Below are 20,331 nucleotides of genomic sequence, written 5' to 3'. Positions count from 1 at the left end.
CCCAAGGATCTTCCAAAGAGACACAGTAATGAACGAGTCCAGTCATCATCTCAGGTCACTGGATAGTGTCCATGTCTCGCAACCATATAAAAAGACAGGAAACACAAGGACTCTAAAGACTTGGACCTTCGTCCTTTTGTAGAGATATCGTGAGTGCCACACACCCCTTTCCAGCGACCTCATGAACCCCCATGCTTTCCCAATCCGTCTACTGACTTCATAGGAGAGTCACCAGAGACATGAATGTCACTGCCAAGGTAAGTAAACCTCCCAACAAGGTTGACACTCTCTCCGCAGACAGACACACTGCTGATGGCCGTGCCCAAGAGGTCATTAAAGGCCTGGATGTTGGTTTTTATCCAGGACACTTGCAAGCCCAGACACTCAGACTCTTCGCTCAGTCTCTTGAGCGCCCTGATCAGAGCCTCCATTGACTCCACGAAGATCACAGCATCATCAGCAAAATCAAGATCCGTGAATCTTTCTTCACCAACAGATGCCCCACAGCTGCTGGACCTCATGACCTTGCCCAACACCCAGTCCATACAAGCACTGAACAGAGTAGGAGCAGAACACACCACTGACGAACCCCAGAATCAGCTGGGAAAAATGCAGAGGTTCTGCCTCCACTCTGCACAGCACTCACAGTACCAGTGTACAGGCCGGCCATGATATCCAGCAACCTCGAGGGGATCCCACAAAGTCTCAGGATGTCCCACAGGGCAGCTCGATCAACTTAGTCGAACGGTCTACGAAAATCGACAAAGGCTGCAAAGAAATTCTGCCGATATTCGCTTTTGCGCTCCATAAGAATCCTCAGTGCCAGGATGCGGTCGATGGTAGACTTCCTAGGTGTAAAACCAGACTGTTCCGGTCGCTGGTAGGTGAGCAAGTCATCATTGAGGATGACCCTAGCAAGGACCTTACCCGGCACCGAGAGCAGTGTTATCACTCCTGTAGTTGCCACAATCCAGGCGATCACCCTTCCCCTTCCAGATACGGACGTCAAGCCCCGTTTTCCAGTCAGTTGGGATGATGCCAGTCTCCCAAATGGAAGCAAAGATTGCTTGCAATGCCAGGAGGACAGCCTTACCACCAGCCTGGAGAAGTTCACTCTGGATACCACAGATCTCTGCAGCCTTTCCTCCCCTCAGCTGCTTCACCACCTGTGCAGTCTCAGTGAGACTGGGGGGTTCACAGCTAACTGGAGGATCAGACTCAAGAACCGAAGACCCCTGAGATATCCAGCGTTCTAGCCGGAGGATCAGCTTTGAGCAACTGTTCAAAGTGCCAGCCCAGCAAGTCACAACTGCAGTGTCATCCATAAGAACCGTTCCATCAGCCGCCCTGACTGATACTGTGACACATTTTTGGGGTGACCCGGTTTACTTGAGAAAACACTTTCAACACAAACATTTTTGAACTCTGATGAAATTCATTTAATAACTGTGATTTAATAATCTATGAAGCAGTCTGATAAAGAGGAAAACAGGCACGTTAAGAGAGCACCGTGTGTTCTTTTATACAGAATGTATCCCAGAGTGACTTTCCGGAGGTTTCATGTCAAACTGGGCTAATGAGTAACTGCCACCAAGTAAAATCACAGAGTAAATCCCTCTGCACATTCCTTACTGATATCCAGTGGCCTTCAAGAACACAATGTTTTGCATGAAAGTACATTTTAAAAAAAGAATACAAAGTGCAGACTGCAGTATCGCAAACTGCATTGGTTTAGGAGAATCAAAAATAAAAAATGGTGACAGTTTATTTACTCTGACTTGCTGTTTAGGCATACATCCTCAATGTATTTTATCAGGGCGGCTTGTTTTGCCATTTGGGAGGCGGTGGATATCGAGTAGGCAAAAAAGAATAGTATAGAAAATATGAAATAACCTCACTTTGGGAAAATCAGAAAGAACAAATGAATAAGCATTGCTACTCTGCTTTAAGGTAGACGGATTCCTGAAAGCTGTCGATGCTTTTTAGAAATGTGCAATTTGAACAGGCACTCCAGATATCTCAGTGAAAGCTTTCCATGAAGAATAAGTGTACCAGACTTGAACGAAATCAGTCCATAGGGTGCTCAGCTGATTTGTTCCCCAAAAGACAAACCTGACCTTTTAAAATAAACAGCATGACAAATAAATGCAAAGTATTGGACTGTGTCTTCTTGTCAGCTGTCAGTCATGTCCCAACCCGCTATATCTTAACTACAGGGTCACGGGGGTCTGCTGTAGCCCATACCAGCCAACACAGGGCGCAAGGCAGGAACAAACCCCAGGCAGGGTGCCAGCCCACTGCAGGGCACACACCGACACACTTGGGACAATTTAGGATCGCCAATGCACCTAACCTACATGTCTTTGGACTGTGGGAGGAAACCCACGCAGACACGGGGAGAACATGCAAACTCCACCCAGGGAGGACCTGGGAAGCGAATTCAGGTCTCCTTACTGCAAGGCAGCAGTGTTACCACTGCGCCACCCTTCTTGCCAGCTGTGGAATACTAAAATCTTTTGTGCTATTAAATAGTCATTTGTACCTGTTACAAGATGAGTTTAGTCGCCATGTGAGGTCAAAGTGGACAGCAACTTCTTCTTCCAGAAGGTCATTTACTGTCAGCTACTGTCACACTTTACCCAATGACAAGGATTTCTGGAGTAAATGGAAGTAACCCCCAAGATTAGGCCATCTTTAACATTATCCTGGCACCACTGTGTATGGCAGAATGCTGGAGGCATAGGCTGAACAGGCACTTAAGTTAGTCAGATATATTTCTGCTTTTACCTATAGACTTTGGGGTGTCTCATTTTGTCCATGGTTAAAATCACATTGATTTTATTTTGGTTTTATCTTTTCTCAATTGGCCTTATTCTGTCTTACTGATTAGCAGCCATAAGCACAAGAGAGACGCTAAAAAATGTACATGTGTAAAAATACAGCTTGATGTACTGTATATATACGGAGGTTGGCCCAGTAGCTCGTAGTTATCATGGCTGCTTCACAAATCCAGAATCCTGGGTTCACATCCTCACCTGGGGCCTTATGTATAAACGGTGCGTACGCACAAAAATGTTGCGTAAGAACGTTTCCACGTTCAAATCGCGATGTATAACACCTAAACTTGGCGTAAAGCCACGCACATTTCCACGGTAGCTCATACCCTGTCGTACGCAAGTTCTGCGCTCGGTTTTGCAGACTGGCGGCACCCAGCATCAAAGCAGTGCTACTGTTCCTGTGTGGCTTCCCTTTCTTTTTTAGATCCACATCCCTGACACGGCTTTATAAATACACTGAAATTAACCACATATTGTTTATTAGTTTAATGCATCTGATTGTAATTAACCTGTAACTATGTAATGGTCCACAGAATGGTCAAACTATTCCAAATACAATAGCTGCTTTAGCATTGTTACTCTCACTGCACCTTCTTCTTTTTCTTTCAGCTGCTCCCGTTAGGGGTTGCCACATCGGATCATCTTTTTCCATATTACTCTCACTGCACCACTCAGAGTATTTATATCACTGTATCTGAGTGTGAATCACAGCTGTACAGCAGCTGATCGGAAAGAGAATTATCGGTATACAGCATCAAGCACACGCTGCCTCAGCCATGCTGTCTATTGAACTGTTCTCATATGACAAACGCTTCAGAGCCTTTCCTGTACGGACCTCGGGGTTCACAAACAGTTTCATCCCAAGAACTCTAAGCGCACTCAATCAGTCCATCAAGTGCTCCTTGTAGAACTGTTTGTACTTTTAAGTGCAATTACCTCACTGTAAACTTGCACTACAGTTATAATATTGCACAACCTGAGCCACTTTATAAAGCGCGTATTTACATATGATGACGATATCATTTTTAAGATAAAATGCAGCAAAATATGTTTATTATATTATACAGATAAACTTTAACTTTAACTACACGGTGCACCAGCACTAGCTAGTTCACGGATTGCTCCTGCCTTACGTTGTATTCTTGCTGGTGCTGACGTCATACTGGAAGGATAGATGGATAGAATAATTAAACACATACTACGAAGATATTTCAATGTTCCTTAAAAGTTTTGAAGAATCAGCGTTCTAAGCTTACAGATGGCTTAACGTCTATTACAGAGCTGATTGTGTGGCAATTGGGTATTTGGAGAAAGAAAAGTAAGGACAGGAATTGGGGATTATTACATTTGAAAGAGACAGTACTGCTGCAGTAAATTATTTCATCGAAGGTCACGCATGAAACAGCAAGCATCTTGCATGAGACATGAACAATCACTGCGCCACCGTGTTCCCATGTTTAATAACATGCTTTAACTCCTATCATCATGAAAATGATATCACGTATACATCTCAGTATTTTAATTATTCATAGAGCTGTAATATCACGAATGTAATGGATTCTGTGTCCTGTCGGAGGAAGAGAAAGCCCGGAAGCACGTAGTGATTCACACACATAGAGCACATAGAAGATCAAATAGAAAACAAAGCATTTAACGAGCTACTTTAGTTACGATGGGATTTGAGAAACTAGTAAATTAAACGAGTTTAAGACAAAGTTTATGATGTTCTACTTTAATGACAAAATAAACTATGTAATTAAAGTGGAAATTTCGAGATTAGTGTTGACAATTCGTGTTTTTTCCCCACCGTGTGCCTTTTTTTTTTCTCTGTACCCTAATAAGCTTTCATATGACACTCAGACGGTGGGCTACGACTCGCCTTTCACGGTGACTTTGATATATGACTTGTTTTTTATTTCTGGCACTGTGCGACTTTGTGAACATGAGCCTTCGAGTTTCTCCGACACACTATGTCACTCGATCAACTTCCTTTTGTTGTTTATACCACTGTTTAAACCAACAAATAGTATGTTTTTCTTTGCCTCCACTTGGTATTCACTGAAATTCTTCTATTTTTCCCTCTTGCTTTTGCCATTGTCTTTTCACAGAAGGCTGAGCTTAAGGGCTATTTAAATTGATTTGCATATTCAAAGAGGCGTAATTCTGGGAGGAGTTGGGCGGGACAACAGGTGCGTGCACATGTGTTACTTTTCACTCTGACTGGGATTTATGGAGCGGTAGAACGTGGAAGTTGGCATTCGCACAGATTTAAGCATCTGGATTTTTTTGTGCGTAAGCACATTTCCGCTTTTGTGCTTATGTCATGCTATAGTGCGAATTCTACGCACGGCATTATGCATGAGGCCCCTGATCACTCTCTACACCAAGCTAGGTGGACTGGCAGATAATTGAGAATCCGTTGAATCATCACAGAGGGACTTGGACAGCATACAGCAGGGGTGTACCACTCCGGTCCTGGTGGGCCGCAGTGGCTGCAGGTTTTCATTCTAACCCTTTTCCTAATCAGTGACCAGTTTTCACTGCTAATTAACTCCTTTTCTCTTCATTTTAAAAGCCCTGTTTTGAAGGATTCAGTCCTCTGAATGGATTCGTTTCTTCATTAAATGGCAGCCAAACAGAAATGAGACGTGAAACGAGCCAACAGATGACCAGCTAAACTGGAACGTCTGCTTTAAAATAAACTCTGGACCAACAACAAAGGGATACAGTTGAAAACTTGTTAAGGGCAGATTTCGCACAAATGTTATGTCTTCACATAAAGAACAATAGACACATGGAATAAATTACCACGTGGTGTGGTGGGGAGTAGGACTTCAAGGACCCTCAAATCTTCACTTGATGACATTTTGGATGCTCTAGTTGAATAGGATAGACAAGCTTGTTGGGATGAATGGACTGTTCTCGTCATAATAATTCTAATGTTATGTACAGAGTTCACATGTTTTATGGTTGTTCTGCTGGGATAACTAAAAGTGCACCAAGCGTGACAACACCATCATCACAAAGGAATAAAGGTCAAAGTCATACACTTCCAGGTTGTCCAGGATTGTGGCTATTTCCAAAAGCATTTTTCGTAAAGACTTAACTGCCAACTGATAGGTCACGGTACCTGGAAGTTACATTCTGTGACTTCATTGGAGCAATGAAATTTCACAGTATAATCATTGTTTGGATCTGACTACTTCTGGTGCTTTCAAAAGTGTTTCAGGATTCAATGAATGACTACAGAGTGCTTCCTGATCTTGATTCCTCTCCATGTTTTGGAATTAGATGTTTCTTAGGCTTGTTCTTCTGGTTTTGATTTCACTCATTTCATGATTTTACAATCCATCTTTTCACTTCTTCACTTCTGGTCAGACCACCAAGGCTGGGTTCTCTCTTACAGAGGTCAGGAAGAGAGAGAGAGAGAGAATTTTCTTGAAGATATGACCTTATGAAGGGAAACAAAGGTTTAGAGTTTGTAAGGACATTAGGAATTGGTGTTAAAGGGTGCTGTAGCCTGCTATCTCTACTCCAAAATGTGGGCCTTGGCTGGAAGTGATCCTAGGAAAAGGATTAAAGTGGCCGTTAACCCAAACTCTCACTGAGCAGAGTCATGAGTTGAACTTCTGGAAGGATGTTCAACCATCAGGAAGAAATGTCAGATTATATACAAACAGTGAGAGAGACAGACAGATGGTAGGTGACTATGGAAGTGCCACCCTAGACGGTATATAAACCCGTGTGGGCAGGCAGGCCCTGAGACCTCTCAAATTTTGTTACTTTGCTCAGTTTATTTTGAGCTCTGTGTGTTACACTTGTTTATTAGTTCCTTGTATTGTCTTTATTTAATAAATGTTTTGCTTTAAAATGTTTAACTTCCTTGTTTTATTGGGTAAATTAGGGGAAGGCTACTATAGCATTCCCTCTTAGTGACTTTGTATTATACATGTACAGCACATACATATTCGTTTGTTCATTCATTCGTTTTCTAATCTGCTCATTAAGTTCAGGTTTGCAGGAACCTTGTGTCGGGCCCAGCAGTAACCTGAAGCAGGGTAGAAACCAATCTTGGATTGGACGGCAGTCCATCGCAAGTCCCATTCACAGGCACATCCACACTGTGGCAATTAAGAGAGACCCATTAACCCAACCTGGACTTTTTATGCATACATATAAGCATGACAATAATGCTACCAAGATGCTACTACACATACAAATACAGGTAGGCTCTTGAGATTCGCAAGTTTAGGATTCTGGGATTCGCTTATTCATGGGTTTGTCATCAATAATTCTTAAATGGAAATTATTTTGTAAGTTTTGTGACCTATTGCGGAAAACTAAAGATGACAGTGTAGCAGTGCTACAATGGACTGCAAATCCCAGCAACCCTAAAAGTACTGTGTCACTGGGCAGCTTCAGTAGTTGCCACAAGGGCTTCTGGGTGAAAGATGAGGGCGCTAGTTTTAAAAGTGAGCTGTAACAAACTAACAGGATTGCAATTGAGGGCATCTTTTTGTTTCAACACTTCACTGTGCAATTGGATTACAGTTACTCCCATCTGATTACAGTTTTCTCTCGATTTATGTTCTTGTCCTGTGTTCGCTTGTTTGTGTGATTTCATCTGGGTTAGAAAACGTGTTTGTCTGGGAGCGCCCTCAGCTTTTACAAATCTTCACATACATCGCCTTTATAGCAGAACACAACTTTGCATAAGTTTCAAAAGGCTGTTCACGTGGGATTTCGTTTCATAACTACATGTAATACATATAATCACATGTATCTGTGAAACTGGACTGTGTGTCGTGAGTGATTATGATTTTGTGCTTAGTGTTTTATTGGAGGTGGCGCAGTGGGTAGCGCTGCTGCCTTGCAGTTGGGAGATCTGGGGACCTGGGTTCGCTTCCCAGGTCCTCCCTGCGTGGAGTTTGCATGTTCTCCCCGTGTCTGCGTTGGTTTCCTCCCACAGTCCAAAGACATACTGGTTAGGTGGACTGGCAATTCTAAATTGGCCCTAGTGTGTGCGTTTGTGTGTGTCCTGCAGTGGGTTGGCACCCTGCCCGGGATTGATTCCTGCCTTGTGCGCTGGGATTGGCTCCAGTAGACCCCTGTGTTCGGATTCAGCGGGTTGGAAAATGGATCGATGGATGTTTTATTGGATTTATTTTGTATCTGTAAATTAAAATTTTTGTTGTTTACTACTGCCCGGCCGGGACGCCCCTTCTGCTTATGTTCCGAGGGAGCAGCCATGGACTCCTCAGTACCTCCCCCAGGATGCTTGGTGGCAGCCTCCCTGGTTGACGATGATGCCTCCGTTTCCCGCAGGGTTTCATGGGAGATGGAGTTCTCCACAACCCTGTGGGGATCTGGGGTGGCCACCAGGGGGCGTGGCAGAGATCGTTAAGCCCAGCTGGTCTAATCATTGGCCCCACCCGGGAGTGCGATTGGGAACAGGTGAGCAAGCACCAGGAGCACTTCCGAGAGGGCCATAAAAGGTGCCAGCAACCACCACTCAGGGCCGGAATCGGGAGGAAGAGGACGAGGTTGCCTGGAAGGAATGTTGGTGGTGCCAGAGGAATAGTGTGGTCTGTGACTAAAAGTGTTTTGGGGACTGTGTTGGGCCTGTGGGACACGGGGAAGGCGTGCCCCACGGCTGAAGAAAAATAAAAGATTTCTGTTCCTTTGACATGTGCCTCTGTGATAATCTGTGCCGGGTTGGGTGCTATACAGCCCAATACCACAATATATACACACAAATGTATTATAATAAGTTAAATTTTGTAAAATGTTACAGTTCACTAAAAAACTGAACTACACACTTCTTCTAGGGCGCACCAATCATCTTTGTCTCGGCAGCCACACTTACACACGTGATCTGCTTGCACGATGCGTTTCTTGTAATGTTTTTCCATCTTATTCAGTGCAGTGAATTTGGAATATACAGTAATCAGGCGCCCAAAACGTGTTCGCGGATTTTCGCATTTGCAAGGAATAACTGTAATTTGAAAGGATACCTAGCTGGGATAAGGCCGCCATCGGCCAGCTCAACATCTAGGTGGTGCAGGGTCAGATTAAGCCCCCCATACAAAAGAGGAAGAGACAGACCCTCGCCTTCAAAAGGAGAAATTCTGTTCAAGCAGTAAAGAAAAGCATAGGATGACAGTTGATATAAGGAATTAGAATTGGGAGACAGCATGAGGTTGGAAAAAAGGTCGTAACAAGGAGTCAAAAAATCTAACAAACAAGGACCAGGGCGTAAAACATTAATTGTGGTCAAGAAATGAATCAACAGCATCAGTAACCAAAGATCATTTAACAACAGCCAAGATATAAGACAAAAATTCGAACGTGAGCATCAGTAGGGTTTGCACCCAAGGAGGAAAATTACCTAATTCTCTAACATTTCAGTAATTATTTACTGCTCTGATGCTGATCTTTATGATCATAACATTGGTCATTACGATAGCAACTGATAACAAAAATTCATAATTAACTGCAGAATACTGATATTTGAGGGTTCCTCTATAGAGGGCCTTTTTCTTTTGAACGATTTGGCTCAAAAACTGATCAGCACATCGTCATCCCATAACAGGATTAGGTTTCGAGTTTCGAGTATCTTTCCATCCAGCTGTTTCAGCTCTCGACCGTCCTCAAGAAACTGTGACACAAAGACACACATAGACACACAGACTGACACACACCCACCATCGAGATATCAATGTTTTCAGTAACAGGGGACCCTAAAACATCAAGATCACTCAAAAAAACGAAGATCAAAATGTCTATTGAATCTAAATCTTTCGTTCATCCCCCACCGACGATAGGTTATGGTGGGGAAGGGCGCAAAGCAAAAATTGTATTCAGGCTAAAAAATGAATTTCTACGCAAACAAATAATTGAGCTTAAATTTTAGGTTGAATAGTCCACGGAGCTGACCTTTATACCAATTGACCTATAATGTCATGTCATATGTGATGTCTCCCTTAACATCCACATAGCAACTGTCAACACAAAAGTCCCAAAATGATGGCGCCCATACAAAAAACAAGATGGTGCAGCGGGACAACGCAAAAAATAATTCACGCAAGTAAAGATGCCGTGAAACAAAAAATGTAACCATTAGAACCCTGGGTCTCAAAACCTCTCAAAATGTATACATTATGTATTGAGCCCCCAGAAACCATTTAGAAAAATTAAAATTGAGAGTCAAATCATGACACATGACTGTGTATACAGTCACGAGTTGTCACGCAAGGTGGTCTCAGAGTTCCATGGGAAGCGATGCCATTACAGAAGAAGGGGCAGAGTCAACCTGAGAGGTAATGGATAGCAAACAGGTAGAAGAAACAGGTACCACAGAGGCCTGCCAAAGACCAGAGAAGTTCATGTTGGCTGGGAGACAAATGGCCGCCTGTGAAAATGGACAAGATTGTGCTGGCCCTCTAAGAAAACAACGAGGCGAGGAACCTATACATGGATGCTGGAAAGTTGCTCATGGAATGTAGAAAGTCAAATCAGAGGTAGAGTAGAACATCAAGAGATCCTGACAATATAGTTGGTCTTTCCTTGATGGGGTCATCTCTTCCCTACTCTGGTGATCTGAAATAACAGTGTGGGTACGCAAAAGATACTGGCTGAGCTCTGTATAGTTACGATTTTATATCAGTGGGCTACCTTACATCTCCCATGAGATCTGCACCAAGCTTGGCCCACTTGGAGGAGATCCAGGGGCAGGTTTAATAATTGGAGGGATTACATTTCTTGGCTTGCCTGGGAGGTACTAGAGACTGTTGTTAGAAATTGGGGAAGTCCAGTGTGCTCTGCTTGGCCAAGCGCCAATGTAACTGTCATAAAAACAGGACCATAAAAAGTGAGCAAGTGTTTAATATTCCTTCTGTAAATGGAAGAAATGCCTAAAGATCATTTCCATGCTGAATAAAACACAAGATTTCTGCTCAAAAGCAGAAGTCAGTGACCGGCAGTAACGTTTTGGTTACACAGACAGCTATCCATCCGAAATATCAGGTCTTTACCTTTCTATCCTGTTTATTCAGTGTGGAAATAACCTTTAACTATTATTTTAACTCTTGCAGAAGCACACTGACATGGCTTTTCACAAAGTCCACCTTATTTCTGGGATGAGGAATGATTTCTGGTAACCATGTACTAGGAATGAGACTTCCTCCCAAGTTTTTCGAAATTATTTCACCAATGCTATCCATGGGCGGCACGGTGGCGCAGTGGTGGTGCTTCTGCCTCGCAGTTAGGAGACCCGGGTTCACTTCCCGGGTCCTCCCTGCGTGGAGTCTGCATGTTCTCCCCGTGTCTGTGTGGGTTTCCTCCGGGCGCTCTGGTTTCCTCCCACAGTCCAAAGACATGCAGGTTAGGTGGATTGGCGATTCTAAATTGTCCCTAGTGTGTGCTTGGTGTGTGTGTGTGTGTTTGTGTGTGTCCTGCGGTGGATTAGTTCCTGCCTTGTGCCCTGTGTTGGCTGGGATTGGCTCCAGCAGACCCCCGTGACCCTGTTTTCGGATTCAGCGGGTTGGAAAATGGATGGATGAATGCTATCCATGGGAAATAAATTAACAAGCCAATTTCCTGTAAAGTGTATGCATGACTGGTTGCCCTCATTTAATTTATACCACATGATTCAATCTGCCTCATCTGTCTTACGCATAAAGAGAAACAGTTGGTTGAACTGGTTAAGAATGTGTCAGTATTTATGTCATTTTTGTATTGTTTGCTGTTTAAACTATTTTTCTTTTTTTTTATCTTATTTTTTTTGGTGTCATCGTGACATCATTTAATTTTCCCCTTTTATTGTGGCTGCCAATACTGTTAACATAAATAAGCCATGACACCTGCACTTCAGAAGAGGTCGCCATCTAAGGCTCAGTACGTTCAGGCCCGGCCAGTAGTTGGATGGGAGACCATCTAGGAAAAGCTTGGGCTGCTGCTGGAAGAAGTGTGGGTAAGGCCAGCAGGGGGCGCTTACCCTGGGGGTCTGAGTGTGGATCCCAATGCCCCAGTGCAGTGACACTCTGCTGTAAAAATGGGGCCATCCTTTGGCAACCACTTTTTGGTTACGTAAAACCGAGGTCCTGACTCTCTGTGGTCATTAAGGATCCTGGGGCATCCTTCATACAGAGTAGGGTGTATCCTGAAGTCCTGGATAAATTGCCCTGCGTGGCCTAGTTATTCTGGCCCCCTAATCATCCCCTGTCTCTAACTGGCTAACTATCTCTCACCACTTCACCACCAAACAGCAAATGTGTGGTGAGCGTACTGGCACCAAAATGGCTGCCGTCACATCATCCTGGTGGCTGCTGCACATTAGTGGTGGTTGATGTGGCTCCCCACTCACTATGTAAAGCACATTAAGTAGTGAGAAAAGCGATATATAAACGTAAAAAATAATTATTATTATTATGTGGATGTTATTGTGTTGCCACTGCTAAAATAAGGGGCTCCTTTCAAGAAGGCACCCACCCGAACTTTGGATTCTCTCAAAGAAAAGATTTTTGCTAAAGACTAAAGATTATACTAGAGCAGTGGTTCCCAAAGTTGACTGGGTTCCGACCCACCTAACAAAAACTGCCAAATTCGGGACCCACCTCTTAGCCGTCTTAAAAAGGGGGCATAAAATATTGGTAACGCTCAGATTCCCTAGTAGCGAGTCGCGGAACTACTTAATGGCGTCTTATTTGTTCGGGCTGTTTATTTTGTTTAAAGTATTTTTTTCATTTGACATTAATTTGTTATCATCACAGACAACATATATTGTACTTTAGCTCACAAACAGTCACTATGGAAATTTAAGCGTCACCAATATGAATGAAGGACTTTTCAAATAAGAAAAAAAACAACTTTAAGTTACAATTTTTTATTACTTAAATACCTACAAGGACTGTTATTTCAATGAGAAGGGTGTATTTGTTTCCTATTTTTTGTCATTACAGCTTTAGCATCAACTTCAATTTTAGTTACTTTTAATCGCAGTGAGTTTGATACGTCCAATATATTTCGGTATTTAGTTTTAATGCTGATCATAGCCGAAAATCCGGCCTCACATAGATATGAGGTACTGAAGGGGAGGAGGACTTTTATAGCTTCATCAAACAGGCAAGGATAGTTCCCAGCAACTGACAGCCAGAATTTCGTTAACTGCTTGCGATTGAAACTATTTTTCAGTGACGTATCTTCTGATAAATCAATGAGTTCTTCACTTGCTTTTGTTGACATACTACTTGGTAGGCGGTCTTGAAGTGGGTTACAAATCCAATTCAACGAGTCGAGCTTTTTCATCTCTTCCCCGAAATAGGCATCAGTTATTTTTTAACAATGATAAATGAGTGGAAATTGCAGACAGTACGTTCGTCTTTGGCTGCACTTGGTTTTCTATAATAAAAGTTTCAAGAGTTTCAAAACAATCATACTTGCCATCCTCAATACAACTTTTCCACAACATAAGCTTTTTCATAAACGCTCGAATTCTATCGTGAACTGCAAAAATGTCTGATTCGTTTGAACCTTGCAAATACAAGTTGAGTTTGTTTAATTTCGAAAAAATATCCGCCAAGTATGTGAGCTTGAGAATGAATTCTTTGTCCAGTAGAGATTCAATATATTCAGTTTTTCCTTCCAAGTAAATTGTAACTTCATTGCGTAATTCCACTAATCGTGTCAGTACTTTCCCCCTGGATAACCAACGTACCTCCGTATGCAGAAGAAGAGATGTATGAAGACTACCCATTTCTTCACACAGCTTTTAAAATAAACGTGCTTGTAAGGGTTTTGTTTTAATATAATTTACAATTTTCACAGCTATATTTAGTACTGTTTTGAAATCATTAGGTAATGCTTTTGAAACCAGTGCTTCTCTGTGAAGGCTACAGTGTGTCCACAAAGAACAGGGGCTTTGTTTAAGAACTCTTGTAACGACACTGCTATTTTTCCCGCACATAGCCCGCGCACCGTCAGTGCATATACCGAAACAGTTCTTCCACTGTAAACCTTTCTCTTTTATATAGGAATCAATTGCATTGGAAATTTCCTCGGCCGTTCCACGACTAATTGGCTTGCAGAACAAGATATCTTCATGCGCGTCGTTTTGCCATATATAACGCACAAAAACAAGTAGTTGAGATAGGCCTTGCACATCAGTAGACTCATCTAGTTGTAGCGTATAATATTTACTACAAACTACCATCCGGATTAATTCGTCCTCTGCCCATTCAGCCATTTCGTCGATTCGTCGTGCAACAGTATTATTGGACAGTGGTATGCGCTCGATTTCCTTTACTTCTTTTTCTCCAAACATCGCTCCAACAGCATCTTTAATCGATGGTAACACTAAATCTTCGCCAATGGTATGAGGCTTTCCTGCTCTGGCAATCCTTAAGCTAATGAGGTACGAGGCATATACAGCATTTTCATTAATATTAATGAAATGTGAAACAATATTTTTTGAAGATTTCATATCCAACAATTTTCTTTGAAAAAAATCTACTGGCTTATTCGTAAAATGGGAATGCTTCGTTTCTATATGACGCGTCAACTTACTTGGGCGCATACTTTCGTTCGCTAATATTTCAGTGCAAATCACGCATTGAGGACGCAGATCTATCGTATCATGATTCCAAGTGAATCCTAGTTTTAGATATTCAGGGTCATTTTTTCTTACAACTTTCTGTCGTTTCGATTCATGCGAACTCGTTGAGGGAGCTTGGAAGTCAGCCTCAGTGCCACTTTTGTCATTTATAAGAACATCTTCTGTCTTTTCATCACAATCAACCGGCGGCGGCGACGTAGTTTTTGCTATCCGTTTCAACCACTTTTCCATTATTATATTCAAACGTTAATAATTGTTTTTAAAAAGATTATAAGGGCGTACGCTAACGAACACAACACAACGCGATAAAGAATGTCACAAAAACAAAAGACGTCCGGCTGTTAGCCTGATCGGTCGGAATATCGTCTTATGTTTCAGGGCCCACTCAATTTTCGCTCGCGACCCACCCATAATTTGGGAAATGCTGTACTAGAGTGTTTTATTTGGTTTTAACTAACAGTAGGGATTTCCACTTTGCTAATTACCATCTCGTTATCGCACATTTACAACCCTTGTTCACTAAGGGTGTACGATTGTGCCAAAATTAATAATTGACAATAATTGCTTTTGATATTGTTGATGAGATTCATTTCTATTAACAGCACTACAGTGAAACACAGTATATGGCAGATGTAGTATCACAAGCCGGAGAGACTTTGATATTTGGTACACACGATCAAGGGCCCAACGGAGTTAAGATCCCTTCTGGTAGTAACAGGATTTGAACTGGCAACCTTCTAGATACCTTAACCTCAGAGCCACCACTCTTTGCAAAAAAGTTTGAAGTAAAATAATTTCAGGGAAGACAAACAATTCCTTAGAAATTACGTATGGATTTTCGGCATACCAACCTGGAAGTAACAGTGGTCCTCCGTCCTCAGAACCGTCTTCTACCCCATCTTCGCCCATGGTCGAGACAGGCGAATCATCAGCAACAGAACCTGATTCCGGAGTGCTTGGTCGACTAGCAGAGCCTGACTCGCCCTCACTAGCAGAACCACACTGCTCCCCGCGGGAAGCCGGGACACTTTCACTGCTGCTTCTCGTCCCCTTCCGATGTACTCGAGAGTGCAGGATCATTTGATGGTAGGTACGAAACACTTTTCCACATTCAAAGCATTCCGCCTTTTTGTTTTGGGGTTGCCCCCTGCTCCGACGAGACGAAGGCCTGTAGTCAAAATCACTATAACTCTCTGGACTGAAATCCCCCAGGGATGGATTCCCGTATTTTTCAATTCGAGAATTCAGATGACTTCCATTGCTGCTGCCGTTGCTGTTGTTGTTGTTGGTACTATTTCGCCGCTTACAGCTACCCGTGCTGTGGGAGTCCAGGTCTCGTTTCCTTTTCTCTTGAACTGCAATATTATATTCCCCCTTCTCCCTGTCATACATGTCATCTGCATTTGTAGGTAGTTCATCCCATCCTATAAACTTTGCATAGTCTGAAATTTCTGCCACTCTTCCCTTGGTGACAAGTTGCCAGGCTTGATAGCTACATACAGGATCAAGTTCAGCGACCCTCTTTCCAAGTTTTCCCCCGGGTATGTTTTCTGAAGTTCCCGCTGGTCTTAGATTTAGGCACTCTACAAAAGTATACTTATCATCTCTAAGTTCTGAATTGTTGTCGGCCACCCCATTCTGTAGGTGCGTTTCAGCAGCTTGGATGTGGACTTTGTCATGTTCTCGCAAGCTCTCTTTGCTATGGAAGATGTTCCCACATTTGGAGCAGACTTCATACAGACACAGACCCCGTAGAACCGACGTCTCCTCCTGAACCACATCGTTGATTGTAACAACAGCGTCAGATTCGCTCTTCAGCTTATTTTTACCGCTAGTCTTGGGGCCGTGGGACTTCATGTGGTTCTTGAGAAACCAGGGCTCCTTAAAACGCCGGCCACAAATATGGCAACCGTGATCAAAAGTGCCCCCGTGCTTCTTCATATGGGCCTTCAAGAACCAGGCCTGACTGAATGCCTGGCCACACACCTCACAAGGAAAGTCCCCTTCTCCAGCACCCTGCTCACTTTTGATTGGTTCGTTCAAAGCCACCTCCCGGATGGGAGCTTCAACGGTGATATGGACCTTTTCAATATGGCTTAGTAGCTGATCTTCCCTTAGCACTTCAAAGCTGCACAGACGACAGCGGTACGGCTTGTGTAGCACCTGAAGGTGCTGTTCTAAATCCTGCTTGCTGCTTAGTTTCCTCTTGCAAAATGAACACTGAAATATAAGCGTCTCGGTACTATCCGTGCTACCTCCATTTTTGTCTTTCTTGATGCTCCGAAGCAGAATCTTGCTGTTCTCATCCTTGGCTATCCTGTTCAGAATTTTATTACAGGCAGAAGTACTTTTCGTTGGACTGGTGCATCCGTCTAAACCTTCCGACACTCCCGTCTCCCCAAGCTGGTTCTCGCCAGTTTCTTCATCATCTTCTTCATGGCCATGGCTAAGAGTACCCATCTTGTGGGTGCGAATGTGAATTTTTAAGTTCCCCTTTTGCGACGCTCTGTGATCACAATACGGACATTTATAGGGTTTCTCTCCAGTATGCTTTCTCATGTGCTGTGACAAGGAGCTCTGAAAAGGAAAACTTTTGCCACATATGTTGCAAGCATGAAAGAGGACTTTGTTTGGATCTACGTCGGCCCTGTTCATCTTGCTTTCGACAGTGGAACTCTTTTGGTATTCCATTACGTCACCCTTTTCATTGGATTTCTCAGGAACCAGTCGGTCAGCAAACTGTACTGATATATCCAGTCTAATGGGTAGTGTGGGATGAGTGCTTTCAATCATAAGTTAGCTTAAGATTGGCTCTGCAAACTTTTCTCCATTCGCCACCAAGAATTTCACTCAAATGAAAAAATCCATATTGGTTCTTAGAAATTCAGTGGATTCGTCTTCTTTGTTTTTGGACCTGTAAGAAAAAAATAAGGAGAAATCAATCTGCAGAAATAATTAAACATCTTATGACAGTACACATTGTAGTGGGGTGAAAGAAGAGGCAGGGCAAAGCCAAATGCTTGGGCAAAACCTTATTTAATTTGAACACAAAAAAAAAAACAAGAAAAACTACGAAAAGTAGGTGCCTTAGTGCGTCGTTTGAAAGTTACCGGCGTTCTCTCAAAATCATTTTAACAGCAAGCTCTGGTCTTGATCTGCACAATAGCAAGGTCAGCACAGAAATGAGACGCCAACTTCCGGGAGCGTTCTGCTACTTATACCGGAAGAGGCTTCCTTTGCTTCAGTGGCCTCAAGGGGCGATTTCTCGAGGCTGTGAGGGAAATAGGAGACAAGACCATAAGCAATAGCGCCTCCTGTCATTCTGGAGTGGTAACTACTTACTTTAGGCAAACCTGGAAGGTGGCCCTCTAGCGGGCATGCGAGACAAAATATAAATTAAGCCATCCTCCCTCCTAACGGATGCTTTTCCTTTGTCACGCAGAGGATTATGACACTTTTATGGACAAGGCAGTTTAGTTGTAATCACTCATTACATCCAGATGCAGCATTCACATGCATAGCATTCTCAATAAATAAAAACAGCACATTGATAGTTGGGAATGCATGTGTATGAAGCCAACAAAATTTGAAAGCCTCATTTGTATATATTTAAACAATTCTATTTAAATATTAAACACTCGGTCCTCAGTTATGGGCTGACAGTCCATCTACCAACATTAGGACTGAACTCACAAGGGCTCAGTCAGAGAGAAGTTTTAAAAATGTACTGAAGTGGGTGTTAAAACCCTAGCTAAATATTCCCAGTCTTCTGAGAGATACCTCAAATCAATTTTCACAATTAAAAAAAAAACGAATCCATGGGACGTGCTGTACGCTGATGATCTGACTGAAGTGGAAAAGTCAAGTCAGCAAACTTCAGGAAAGGTTCACCAATGGCAAAGCTGAACAGGAAGTAAAAGGGCTTAAGATAAATGCTAGTAAAGTCTGAAACAACAGTATACTCAAAATCAGATGATCTCTCTATTTATTATATAGTGCCTTTCCTATCTGTCTGTCTGTCTGTCCGTCCGTCCGTCCGTCCTTCATAAGGGACGGCTGGCAGCCTTGCAGCAGTGCCTCGGATTATCACAGGGCAGTATGAGACATGGAGTTCTTCGACTCAGCCCTGTTCGTCATCCTGGGTGCCACCAGGGAGTGCATGCAGGGACCGTGGAGCTCTATTTCATGTAGTTTCCATCTTGACCAGGAGTACTTTCGGACTAGGTATGCAGAAGACTGGAAGTATTCCTGGGAGGAAGACAAAAGGAGCTGTCTGCCTCAGATGGAAGAGCCAGAGTCGGGTGGAAGGTGGATAAAGCTTGGAGGGGGAATGGAGGAGGCAGTGGAAGAGTGACTGAAAAGAGTTGTTGTTGTGTGCTGCTGTGCTTATTGTACTTGTGGCTGTGGTGGGAAACAATTGATTCAAAGAGTTTCCCACAATAGAAGACTCTTTGTGCCTTTACAGTTGTGTCCATGCCCATTTGTATTAGGTGTCTGAGGAACCCACAGTGTCCATATCTATCTATCTATCTATCTATCTATCTATCTATCTATCTATCTATCTATCTATCTATCTATCTATCTATCTATCTATCTATCTATCTATCTATCTATCTATCTATCTATCTATCTATCTATCTATCTATCTGTCTGTTATATAGCTCCTCTTGTATCTATCAGTCTATCCATTTATAAAAGATGAGAAAACCCTTTTACAAGTTTAGTACACTGCTATGTCGTATATTGTGAAAAACCACAAGATACATTATAAACAATGGAGTTTTATTAGTATTGTTATTATTCCACTTAAAATGACAGTATTTTAAATTTAACTCAAAAGCTGAGAATATCCCCAGAGATCATAATCATCTCAGGTAACCGAGTTATACACACACTGGACGTCGATGTGCCTAAAGCCCAACTTGCTGAATCATCACATTCAGTGCTCACTGTTGAAGAACGAATAACATGTGGGAGTGAGCAGCAGCAGTAAGGCATTCAGATCCGATGCACTCAGTTACATTCTGCCAACATCTATTTAAAGATAACATACTGTGGTGTTAACAGCGTGTTGTGTCATATGCTGCAGTTTAGGAAACAAAACAATATAAGGAGAAGAATGGTTACACTTTTCACATATTCCTTTCACACTACTGTTTTCATTAATAATTACTGAATACTTAATGTAGTCATTATTTTTATGTACCATTGTCTTGATCAGAGTTGCTTGTCACAAAATCCAGTATTTGTAGTTAAATACGACAAAATGGGCACACTTTGATTTTTCAACAAGTCAGAAATCACCTTTAAAAAATAAAACAGAACGATTATACATGATTTTTTTTAATATATTTCAGGTGTCTGCCCGGTGCCTATGCCCTGGGGCCTTATCACTAATCCCCATATCCCTTCCCTGTGTCTCTGAGGGTTTATTCCGTGTACTCCAGTTTTTGTCTGCATGCTGAGAGTCTGTACATGTTGACCCACACCTTATTGATTTTGCCATTGATTCATCTGTATCTTCTGAATAAAAAAATCCTAAAGCCAATTATGTGGAAGTGTAATACATAATATGCTTATTATATTCGGTAGGCATGATTTAGATTGTGTTCTCCTTGTGTCTGCATGGGTACTCCAGTTTCCTCCCACAGTCCAAAGACATGCAGGTTAGGTGCATTGACTACATTGTCCCTAGTGTGTGCTTGGTGTGTGTGTGTGTGCCCTGCGGTGGGCTGGCGCCCTGCCCGGGGTTTGTTTCCTACCTTGCGCCCTGTGTTGGCTGGGTGACCCTGTAGTTAGGATATAGTGGGTTGAATAATGGATGGATGGATGATTTAGATAGGTAAGGCAGTGCAATGTCATTGTTGAGGTTCGGGGATATTT

General features: G+C 42.7%; 1 protein-coding gene and 1 long non-coding RNA gene across 5 annotated transcripts in view; both read right to left on the bottom strand.

The window, feature by feature from the left end:
* LOC127530057 (uncharacterized) overlaps nt 1–20,331 on the bottom strand; it is a 530,810-nt gene that overhangs the window by 281,848 nt on the left and 228,631 nt on the right. The window lies entirely within an intron of this gene.
* Nucleotides 1–20,331, bottom strand: part of znf516 (zinc finger protein 516) — a 168,627-nt gene that overhangs the window by 38,654 nt on the left and 109,642 nt on the right. For all 4 annotated transcript variants that reach the window (XM_028817208.2, XM_051935701.1, XM_051935703.1 and 1 more), the window contains exon 3: nt 15,300–17,362. In XM_028817208.2, the coding sequence (XP_028673041.2) occupies nt 15,300–17,241 (1,942 nt within the window). In that variant the 5' untranslated portion in view covers nt 17,242–17,362. The remainder of the gene's footprint in view (nt 1–15,299; nt 17,363–20,331) is intronic.

Source organism: Erpetoichthys calabaricus, chromosome 13 (assembly GCF_900747795.2).
Source record: "Erpetoichthys calabaricus chromosome 13, fErpCal1.3, whole genome shotgun sequence".
Lineage (NCBI taxonomy): Eukaryota > Metazoa > Chordata > Cladistia > Polypteriformes > Polypteridae > Erpetoichthys > Erpetoichthys calabaricus.
The sequence above is the reverse complement of the archived record's forward strand: the minus strand, read 5'-3'. Positions and strand labels throughout refer to the sequence as shown.